The sequence below is a fragment of the Antennarius striatus genome, chromosome 13, assembly GCF_040054535.1.
Source record: "Antennarius striatus isolate MH-2024 chromosome 13, ASM4005453v1, whole genome shotgun sequence".
Taxonomy (NCBI): domain Eukaryota; kingdom Metazoa; phylum Chordata; class Actinopteri; order Lophiiformes; family Antennariidae; genus Antennarius; species Antennarius striatus.
Window position 1 is genome coordinate 20,924,264 of NC_090788.1, and position 11,800 is coordinate 20,936,063.

The 11,800-nt window shown below is 41.9% G+C and overlaps 1 protein-coding gene across 2 annotated transcripts; it reads right to left on the minus strand.

Moving 5' to 3' along the window:
- Window positions 1-124: 124 nt before the first annotated feature.
- tmem218 (transmembrane protein 218) lies at window positions 125-11,381 on the minus strand. Of its 2 annotated transcripts, XM_068331419.1 has the most exons (5): window positions 10,970-11,381; window positions 10,309-10,411; window positions 3,259-3,336; window positions 1,362-1,411; window positions 125-261 (listed from the first exon to the last, which is right to left on the minus strand). In XM_068331419.1, the coding sequence occupies exons 1-5, from the start codon at window positions 11,071-11,073 to the stop codon at window positions 201-203; spliced, it is 396 nt and encodes a 131-aa protein (XP_068187520.1). In that variant the 5' UTR covers window positions 11,074-11,381; the 3' UTR covers window positions 125-200. The 2 variants fall into 2 exon arrangements, with proteins under 2 accessions (XP_068187520.1, XP_068187521.1); XM_068331420.1 differs by lacking the exons at window positions 125-261; window positions 1,362-1,411; window positions 3,259-3,336 and adding an exon at window positions 6,176-6,587 and having other exon boundaries at window positions 10,970-11,352.
- Window positions 11,382-11,800: the final 419 nt, after the last annotated feature.

Genomic DNA, 11,800 nt, shown 5'->3' on the forward strand with positions numbered 1-11,800 from the left:
AATCATCAAACCAGAAGAATATTGTTTCTTTTGACAAAAAACAGATTAAAAATGACAGAAAGGGCACAAAGGCTTCTCATTCTTGTGACCCCCCCATACACCACCCCATCCCACTACCCCAGCCTCCCACCAGTCAACTATAGCCAAGCAAATTTGTAGCTGCTTGTCTGCACAGTTTGAGTCTCATACATCATCTGGGCTCAGCCGTGAGAAGCAGGAAGCAGATCCTCCTGACGCCTCAGAACAAACTGGTTCCATCCACTGGAATGGAAACGACATATAAATGACTTGTTGTGTTAATATGCAAATCCATCCAGTCACAGGTGAAACAGATGATGTGTTATTGCAACCTAAGGTCATTGGTTGTGATCATGTCATCAGAATTTTTGACGTGTTTAATGATGGGCGTAGCAAAGACAAACATGAACATTTTATAAAAAGAAGACAGAATTCAGAGATGGATGAGATACAATACTAAAAGAATCTTAATACAAATAAATGTGGAGATTAATTGTGGACTAATTACACTTATTCTGGCACCGGTGGGCATTTTAGATGTGAGAATTGTCCTGATCGCATCTTATTTCCCCAAAAGCACAGTAGAGCAAATGGATTAATGAGAAATGAATTAGTCCAAAACTCCCAAAAAACAACGTACCAGCATCCTTCAATACATCACCCCACCCCTTGAGAATTCCAGGAAATATAAAAAGTCCTTTACCACCTGATAGGTACTTTTCTCAGAGAATATTTGGGGTTGGGGGAAAATTATTTTCAAGTGGAATGTTTTTCAAAATTGTGGCTAGATGATAAAATTTCCTGGAGCAGAAAAGAGGTGATTGTTGTCCAAGATTTTCACGTTTTTCAGTTGTGATTATGGGGTACTTTTCAAGTTTAGAACATCTCAAAGCACGGGTCACGCTGACATTTTCCCACACTCTTGGCAGATAGTGCCATTCAAGGCTGATTGACTGTGTACGCTCAGCCATGTAGTCAATTTAAGGCTCAGGATCTGCCTCAAGAGCAGAGAACGGAATGCCAACCCCCCAATTAGAAGATGGCCCACTGTACCCCCCCCCCAATCCAAAGCTGCCCCTTCATAACCATTAAAATATGAATAAAAAAGAAAGGATAGATGAATAAAACCTGCTTCACCTCAAACAAGCAAAAACATTCTCTTGGAGTTCAATTTTTCAAGCCCGTTTGACCAAAACAGTGATTTGTGCAGTTTTTGTCATTAAATGAATCGTATACTGAATATCTGTCTGGCTCGCCAGAATTAACCCCCTCATCTCCATAAAATGTCACATAAAATATCTGACAAAGTTTAAAAAAGCGGGGAAAAAATATGTTGGATTTACCTGTTAGTCCAGAATTTCACAGCTTCTTTACGCCCACGTGAATCATCCTCCTGCCAAGAGTAGTGGGAACCAGTCCAAGGGCATTTTATAATCCTGCTATCAAACCAACCAACTAATTAACAAACAAGTAAACACACTAAAACATTAAGTATCAAACATACCGATGCCAAAGTTTAACAAAGTTAATTAAATGAAGCACACATTTAAATTCCACCAAGATATCAAAATGTCTGCACACAAGTAATAATAGAGCAGTAATAATAAATCCTAGATCCACCCCCTTATTAGTAATAAATCCTAGATCCACCCCCTTATTAGTAATAAATCCTAGATCCACCCCCTTATTAATAATAAATCCTAGTTCCCTCCCCCTATTTATTAATAATAAATCCTACATCCACCCCCTTATTAATAATAAATCCTAGATCCACCCCCTTATTAATAATAAATCCTAGATCCACCCCGTTATTTGGATCCAATGGAATTACTTCCAATATGGACGTGAGACAAATTTCCATGGTTCACCCTTCTACCGCTTTTTATGCTAATCCATCAAGTAGCTTACATGTAAATACAAAGATTTTTTTTTTCCAAATCTAAAAATGGAAAGAGTAATTTCTGGCATAAGCTTAATATGAAGCAATCCAAATGTAACTGGATTGTAAGGAGGAAAGCAGTGACATATTTCTATTTTCACGTGGGACATAACATTTGGTCTTCTGGTCTAAGATGGTGTGTGACCCAACACTCAACCCTGACCCCCGAGCCTCTTGGGAATTTACTGCTTTGTAAAAAAGGACGTTGTGTTATGCAACAGATCTGAATGTCCTGTGTTGGTATACTGCACATGTCAATCTGATCCTGATTTCAGATGCACTACTTCATAGCTTGGTGCCAAAGGCAGTATTTGAGACCCTGGGAGAACAGCTAGTGAAATAACCAATGATCAGGGTACAGCTTGAACGGTGGTGCTGCAGAAAATTATTTTTAGAATCTGCCATTCCCATTGTGGTGGAGAAAATAGAGTGATGAATAATAAAACTCATGATGGAGAAAGTGGAAACTGTCTTTGTGTTATTTTTAAATGAGCTGACCTTTCTGTGGATAGGTCAAATGATTAACCATGTGTTCTCCAACAAGGACATGATGTGTCACAGATAACAGAACAGACACCCTGAAGTCCATAGTGTGGGGGGGGGACACAGTGATCATGTCAAGAGTTCATGAGAAAAGTGTTCAGTTGTCTGAGTTATGAAATAAAGACTGTAGAACAGGGGCCTCAAACTCTTTTTCACTGAGGGCCACATCAGCATAGCGGCTGTCCTTAAAGGGCCAGATGTAACTAATAAATGTAACTAAATGTAACTAAATGTAATGTAACATAAATGTAACTACTCCTTAATGTAACTAATAAATGTAACTAAATGTAACTCAATGTAATGTAACATAAATGTAACTACTCCTTAATGTAACTAATAAATGTAACTAAATGTAACTACTCCTTAATGTAACTAATAAATGTAACTAAATGTAACTACTCCTTAATGTAACTAATAAATGTAACTAAATGTAACTAAATGTAATGTAACATAAATGTAACTACTCCTTAACGTTAAATAACTCTGAATTTATTACTTGCTCAAGTTACAAACATCACAGTTACACAGAAAAAATGTTTCTTTGTAAATCCTTTTAATTTGTCAGGTTATTAAACCCACAGAACTCCATCAATCAAGGATCAAACTATCAATCAATAAAGAAAAATAACATCAAACACAAGTTAGGACATTAACTTTGTTCAAAGTGTTTTTGTCAGTTAAAATGGGCTGAATTATTGCATTGTGGGAAATATTTCTGGTCAAAGCACACTTTTGGCTTATTTATTTTAGACACTGACCTTTTTTGCTCTTGTGGGCCACATAAGATGATGTGGAGGGCCACATTTGGCTCCAGGGCCTTGAGTTTGACACACGTGCTGTAAAATGATGAATAAAGAGGTGATATAATGACTACGTGTGGCGCGTGTGATAAATTGCTATGTAATATTTCTCTACACTCACGTCATGCTTTCAGACATTACTTTTGGGCGTGTTGACCTGCTGCAGGTGAAGCAGGTACAACAGTTAAAATATGACCAGCTGGAGTCAGTGCAGCCAATGAGATCGCTCCGTGGACCACCCACGTTAGGCTATTGTGACCAATTTTCTTTGATCATGTCTTCAACACTGTCAAAATTGCCCCCCTCCCACCAGGGTTTAGCTTCAGCCCCCGATGGGGCGTCGTGTCCGAGCAGCGGAGGTTCTATTGGTGAGCGACCTGAACCCTGGTCTGCACCTTCGGCGTCCCGCCGGAGTTCAGAGCTTTGGGGTCACTCCTTCCTCAGAGACAGGGAAAAGGCCAAGGCAACACCAGAACCCCAGTTTGGGATCTCACCCCCCAGTGTGTGCTGTAATGGTAGCATACAAAAGTACATAATAGAGCACAACCAGGCAGAGCTGAGAAAAAACCTCCTCTTGGCTCCAGAGCTGCATAGTTTGTTGCTCTGGTGATACGGCTCTGGTTCAGGTCTACATTCTGTCACACACTCTTTCGCTTTAGTAAAATACTGTGACTTCCTCGGGTTTCCTAAACATCCCATTGTCTCCAACTCAACCTTATTTAAACAGAGCATTTTCAGTTCTATCCCATCGAGGAACTCAACAGGTTTTACATAAAGGACGGCAGTCATCACCCGCCACTTGACTTCACGCCAACAGAACAACATTCTTCTGGGATAAGTGCATCAACTTTTGCCTGAGATCCTTAAATTGGTGTTGTGAGAGCTGGGTGGGGCGGTGTAGGTACCCGTATCACAAACAACAGGCGGGGGGCAGGCCGAGGATGTGAACGGCAAGCCAGAAGTTCTGCTTGAGTGCCTCTGAAAGCAGGATCACACCCCCATCTCCTCCACAGTTCCAAAACCAGGCACCCAGCGTCCTCCTCACACCTCTTGGCCATCATGTTGCTGCCCCCCACACCCTCACCCCCAACCATCTCTTTATATGTCCAGCTGGCTGCACCACAAAGACTCTGCCTCCCAGTTCCAAATGATCCCCAAACCCCCCCCGAACATGCTTTGTTCTGCTCATTTTCCCACTCCCCAGCGACGGAGTTTAGTCGCAAAAATTAAAATAAAGAAAGGATAGAGAGAGAGAAGATTAAAAAGGTGAGGTGGAGTGAGAGAATGTGAGAATTAGGAAGCCAAGGAATGCTTTTCTTCTACCGGACGGCAAATAAGGGTTTGCCTCAAGCCAGACGAGTCAGAGTCAAGATCTTTTGAGTTCAAGTATCTAAAAAAAGTCAACTGAGTCACAGTGATAGAACCAACACCCTTCTGCTGGGGGTGGACGGACCATCTCCACCAGTTAGAGGAACCAGCTGTTGCTCTGTTTCTCCTCCAGTGGGTGCTAAGATCATGTTTTGTGCTAATCACGCGGTCAATTACAGACAAGTCCCCCCCCAGGTCGAGAGGTTTTAGATCCCCCACCCCATCCCAACCCCCTGAAATCCCCCGGTTCTCCAGCTTGTGTGAAATCATGCGGTGGATTGTTGTGCAGGAAAAGGGACCACAGTATGGAGATGTGGGCCGGAACTAATAGGATTGGTTTTGATTCATTAGATTCCCTTTCATCACCCTGGTTGGAATTCCACTCCACGTCTCCTCGGGCTTCACACTTTCAAAAACAGAGGTGGGGAGGGGGGCAAGTGTTTATAATTGAGCCTAAAAAAGCGCATTTTCTCTATGGAATAATTTGCTTATATATTTGTATACCTCATGGGATCAGCATCATAATGATGTGAAAGCTGCGCTGTGTTAGTCAGAGTCCTGACAACACAGTAATTACACCATTCAATGCCCGGAAAAGTGTGTAACCAAAATGTTTTGTAAAGCAGCGCAGATTGATTCATCCAACATAGACGCTGCTTTTGTCAGGGATGGAAAATCTAATGTTTGAAGCTCAGTATTTATAGGCCTACATTACAGGAATTATGAAAGCAATCACTGTATTGTGGACCAAACCATGAACTACAAATGAATTGAAATATCATTTAAAGCAGACAGAAGGTGGTTTTCTTCTGAGGCTGAAGGATAAGTGGGAGTTTTCATATTAGATCTCTTGTTGAGCATCAGCAGTAAAACTGACATTATTCTCATGTCTGTACAGTAAATAGGAAGCTACAGACAGCAGCTAGCGACTTCGACTTAGCAAAAAGAAAAGCAGATGTTCGGGTTTGGTCCAAGCCGGCTTCATGGATCCACCAGGGAAGTTCAAGCGCCACTGAACATCATTCTGGTTTCATATTTGATGGACTGACGGCCAAACAGCAGAGATGCTGGACTAACCAGTTCTTTAATTTTAAGTGAACTAGTAATAGGAAATATTCTCCCATTGATGGGAAGTACATGTATGTCCTATTCATATGACACTTTCACACCTTTTGATTACATATTGGGAAATTTTATTTATAGTAATTACTATAAATACAATCCAGGAGCTCTTTTATATGACAGATTAACATGGTTGAAAACACACTCAGAATCTTAAATTACTTTGTGAGGAACCAGATACAACGCAAATGTTGGTATTTTATGTTTTGTGACAGAATTAGTCATAAAAGCTAATTTGAGGTGTCTTTGTCTTTGTATTTAGAACTAATAGTAAAGAATTTAAGCATATTACCAGTATCCACTGAAATATCCACTTAAAGATCCTAGACCGCACCCCCAGGCTAAATGCTCGACGCTGACTGAACTTGACACACAAATACACACATTACCAACTCTAGTTTTTAATTCTTTACAAAATTAAATAGAAATACAAAACATGAACAAGTCAGATACTGTTGTTGGTCTTATTTCTGTTGGTTGTACATAAAAATCAACAAGTCCTGAAGAAGACAGAGGCTCTCTTGTTTCTGTCCAGGATGGAATCTTCACTCAGAGTCCTCATGAAGGCTGGGGGGACAGGGGGGGTTCTCGTCAGGCCCGATTGTCTTCAGTTGTGTACGTCAGTGACGTGGTCCCGGTGCCATCTCCGAGCCCTGCCAGCTCTAGTGCGTTCTTAAGGCCTTGGCGTAGACCGGCTCCAGGAAATGACACGGCAGCAGCAAGAAGGACGCCACCAGGAAGACGACGCTCACCAGCCCCAGAAGCACGTAACGGCCGATGAACAATGTGTCCACTATCTGGGGACAGGAAGAGCAAATCACCTGTTTAAAGTTCTCGATCCATCATCACAGGGTTACTGGAGGGAAAGCGTGTGTGAATGAACACGCTGTGTCCGGTGGGAGCCAGCAGATGTCAGCAGAGAGCCGTCACAAAGGCCTCTGGTCAGGAGGTTCCACATTTGACCCCTGACTGCTTTGAGGGAGGATTTTAACAGCGTTGATTCAGTCAGATGTAACTTGTGACAAACTTGAGTTACAGTGACAATAAATCGGTGCTGCATTCAGCACAACGGTTGTTCTCGTTCAGTTGTAAAACATTAAAACCAGTGCAAACGTAGAAGGAGACGTAGATTTTTGACTCTACTTAAAAGATTTCCCCGTTACCTTAATAATCTGCATTAGAGAAAGAAACGTTTACATTAAATAGCAGTGATGATGCATCTTTTATATGATCAGAACATGAACAAACTTAACAAAAATATAGTGTGCTGACAGCTGCACTTGATGTGAAGAAGTGTGGCTCTCATTAAATAACCTACAGTGGTTAGTTTAAAGTCCGTGTCACAAATACAAATCCCATTTGCTGGTGAAATGGTGCATAAACTGGGCATAAACTACGTGCAAGTTGCAGAAGTGGTTTATTGTGTTCCTTGAATTTTCCCTTAAAGGTGTGTTTTCACCATGAATCCTGTAGGTGAAGCATTATTTCTTGTTTTATTTGAAAGTTAATGAACGGGTGTCACATTCTCACTCCACACCTCTGGTCCTGGGCTTCCTGTCTCTGTGTCTTTCTGCTCCTATATACGGTGCGCTCTATAGTCCAGAAAATACGGTACAGTATATCAAATACATATACGACTCGCTCTCTTGAATGTTTTGTTAGATGCATTAACATGAGATGTAACACTGAAGGAATCAGAGACATTTCTATTCTTATTTGATGAACCCGGTGATGAACACGCTTCAGTCAGGAGTTGCAGTGAGTCGATCATTACATGATCCTTCTGATTAATAACCGATGGATGAAAATAAGTCAGTGGGAATGGAGGAGCAGGGAGATGTTCATTAAGCAGTTCACGTGGGTGAGAAGAGGAGAAAAACATGGATGCAGATTTGAATGATGTTGCCTTTAAACCAAGCTTTGATTCATCAATGGTGCAACCGCCTCGTGCTGCATAAAGAAAGCAAAGCAAAAGTGAGGAGACACGTGCAGGCACGAAGGGATGAAACTACCTTTGCTCTATTCAGAAACAGAAAGAAGATGCAGAAATGAAAAGTGATTTATTGGAAACTTGGTCCTTGAGCTTCGGTTTAGGCGACACCAGCCCATATTTGAACCCAGACGTGTAGCAGCAGCTAGAAAACGATTCCTGAACGCCGTTATTTGGTAATCAGAGGCAGAGGAAGCTCTGCTAATAACAAGGTGTGCTGTAGGAGGCGCCTCAAGGATTTGATATGCAGCATCTCTGATTGTTGACTACTTAATAAACAGGTCTGACCTTCAAATCACATACAGCACATCACCGCATCCCCTGATGAAATCATGCCATGGTTACAACCCAATGCACTGACATACACGCAGCCGCTGTTGATTCATATCAGGATAAGAGGGTAGTTTGTGCGGCGGTGTGTTTGAACAACATCCCAGCTCTCTGCCAGCTGAAACAGAAGCTGATTCCAGTGTTGGCTATTCACGGATCCTTCTGTTGTTGATTGAGATGGAAGCTCAGTGGGACACAAGCTGTAGAACACCGTGTCCGTGGTGTTGAGCTAATGGATCATGACTACTGCTAGCTGTGGCTAACGGCTGCCTCAATTCTGAGAGACAATTCTGTTCTGGGTCACCAACACTTTAAAAGTTCAAGTTACTGAATAAATTTTCTGCACTATAAGGCGCACTGGATTATAAGGCACCCCTTCAATGAATGGTCCATTTGAAAACTTTTCACGCTGCTGACCCCAGATAGGCAACAGCGTGGACGTTGAGGTTTCAGCTGAGACCTGAGAACTCATCTGAGAACTCATCCTCAATGAATGGCCTATTTTTCCAGACACAGGGCGCACTGGATTATAAGGCGCACTCTCGGTTTTTGAGAAAATCAAAGGCTTTTAAGTGCGTAAATTCTGTAAACACTGTGAAATGAGTCTCTAACATTGCTCCATCCTATCATCGAGTCACCGTCACTAAACCCTGATGGCACCTCTCATTGATTAACTCCTATTTACAGAAACCGCATGTTAACAACTCTACACAAGGCAGGAGAACACACACTTTGCCACCTCCCCTGGTTTTGGTGTCATTCTTCTGGCATCTGCCGTCACACAAAGGCTATAAAACGTGAGCTGGCCAGGGCGCGGCTCTGCTCGGCTATTTCTACAGGGTGGCAGCTTGCTTGGCAGATCTGGCTGGCTTATTGGCATGACCTGGAGCCAGCGTGGGGTGGGGGTGGGGGGCGTGTTCTGTGTTGCTGCTGGACCAAGATAAAGCAAAACAGGCCTTCATGACAAGAACACACACAGTGATGAATGCTATTCACAGGTACCTGGTACTACGACGTGTATGAAAGCTAAGGATTTTATTTACCCAGAATTAAATAAAAAGCCTTATTTATAAATAGATGATCAAACTGTAGCAGTAAAGAGGATAATTCTGTTAGCTGCAGCCACACACACACACACACACACACACACACACACACACACACACACACATTATGAACCGCCCTATAATTTGTTTGTTCTATCAGTTAGCATGAAAGATTTGTTCCATTCCATTCTTGGAATGTTGCTATCATAATACATGATGTCAACCGACTCTCGTCCACATGAGTGTGTCGCAGACGACCATTCAGCCACAATAAGGTGTTTGTTTGTGGATCTGATTTCCCACTTTCACTCTGTGGGCCTCGTAGCCAAAGCATTTGGGGGGTAATGAGAAACAATTGGCCTCACAACAAAACTGAAAACATCCCAGGCCTGGTTTAATTTTCACCCGACTTGTTCTGCAAGAGTCACAATAACAGACGACAACAACACAAGTCTCAGTTTTTAATTCAGTAAATAGATTTTCTTTGTCATGGCCTGAAAAGTCATATATATATATATATAAGCATGAACTTTATAAAAAAACTGTTTCATATCATTAACTAGCTTAAGTTTCATTAACATTTATCAACAAGTCTATGTTAACATTTGGATTTCAAACTGTCTGATCTGATGGTGATTTATAACACACCGAATGTAGCCGTATGTATCACCACTTTATTGTCTGAACTGTTTTACCATCAGGAATCATTTCATTACTCTTTACATTTTTCATCTGTCAGAAACAAATTATTGTAAATTATTTACACCTTGTAAATTTGGAAAATGCTATACAACACGTTTTTTCTGTCTTTGTATAAAAAACATGGAACCTGTCCCAGTTCGCATGTTTATTCACCAATAAAACAGGAAGCAGATCAAACCTCAAACGGTCACTGGAACCTCTGAGAGTGCACTTGTGTTCAGTTCACTTGCAGTAGGACAGGCGTGACACCAGCCTTGAACGAGCAATTGGGTTTTTGCATTTTAAGATTTACCCTTACTTTGAGCCTGGTCAGGACAGGTAATATATATAGGATGAGTGTGAGTGTGTGTGTGTGTGTGTGTGTGTGTGTGTGTGTGTGTGTGTGTGTGTGTGTGTGTGTGTGTGTGTGTGTGTGTGTGTGTGTGTGTGTGTGTAATGCCCAGAGCTCACCTCCATCTCTTTGAGAGGTGAGGTTGTATCTGAGCTCCGAGGGAAAAGCACCAGCACCAGAGTGATGATGAGGGCCAGAAGGAAAACCAGGACAGCGCCTAACCTGGCAGCAAACACAAAAAACACAAATGCTGTTTAAAACGTGCAGTTAACTGCAGGGCTTTAAGGATAATGTCATTTTAAAGTGCGGTTACAACAATTGCATTTATTTTTTACTGTGTATGTTGTTAACTTTCCAACTAAACAGCAACGTGTTTCCACCTATTTAAACTTTTCTTTAATTGTACTTTACACAAATTCAGTCTCGCTTCATTCTAGAGAAGTAAATATTTACTGGCTTTTGAAAGGGTCGGCCGGTACAGAATTACTGTACATTGGATTGAAGGGTTAATATCCTACATTTTCTGCTGTCCTTAAACTCACCACGGTCTTGGAGCCAATCATTTCTCATCGCTTTATTTCAAACTATGTCAGCACTCTGGCACGATTAATGCGAACAATTATCAATGCTAGTATTAATAATTACTAATACTATCGTTTTGTTCAAGAACATGTTGGTTTTGTCCGATAAAACTAAACGAAATTGACGGCGCGTCATGTCTCAGCCGTTCCCCGCTAGGTGCCCTGTGTGGAGGCTACAGGCTCTGTCTCGGTCACTCACTTCGACGATCCTCTCAGCAGCATCACTCCAACCACAAGAGCTGCAATCCAAACCACCGCAAGGACGAAAATGCCCGCACCGATGGGTAACACAGTTCTTGCCATTTCTTCTTTCGCGTCCTGGTTGTGACGTTAAACTGCATCCAACCCGGTTCAGTCGCACCATACGGTGACAACCGCGGTGCCCCAACGACCCTCCGGGGCTAGCTAAACGAGTTAACCCCACTGAACTGTTCCGTCAGGGCTTTAGTTGCTGCCTCTGCTACAAAGACATAAACGTTGAAAAGAATAGAAAGAAATAGCAACAAAAATATGACACTAATGAGCCCGCCTGAGGGAACAACAGCTAATTATTTCAAAGGCTAGACCCTTTAGTGCAGGGTTCAACAGGACTGACGCTCGAGCGTGTTTTGCTTCCTGGTAACAGCAAACTCGCTCCTCATTGAATACAAGAACCCACCGCCAGCCAATGAGATGCGGCGTTGCTGAAAAGTCGGAAGCCCGTACAGGACTGTACTACATCACTGCCACGGGTGGGAACAGAACAGGTTTGTAGGTGTTCAGGCTTCCTTCTGACGAAAACATTTTTTAATGTTTTATTTTATATACTTTTTATATTCATTTTACATTCATCCTCGAAGGGAATTTAGTTGAACAACATGACGTCTGCATGTTGTTCAACTCTGAGACGGTTTTGTTTGTTGTTGTACATCACAAACAAAAGTTGTGTATCCGTTTTTATTTCTTTATTTGTACACTTTTTTTTTACACCATTGCTGTGCCTTTTAACTAACTTTATGTACTTCTTTGCAGCTGAAGAAGGAAAAAACAA

Bases quoted from the DNA above. Each gene is read 5' to 3' on its own strand.
- tmem218 (XM_068331419.1), bottom strand. From the start codon at position 11,073: ATGGCAAGAACTGTGTTACCCATCGGTGCGGGCATTTTCGTCCTTGCG. The intron at 3,337-10,308 runs GTGAGCTCTGGG...ATCATTTTACAG, and splicing joins CACCTCTCAAAGAGATGGAG to CACGTGTGTCAAACTCAAGG. The intron at 262-1,361 runs GTAAATCCAACA...TTTCCATTCCAG, and splicing joins GTGAAATTCTGGACTAACAG to TGGATGGAACCAGTTTGTTC.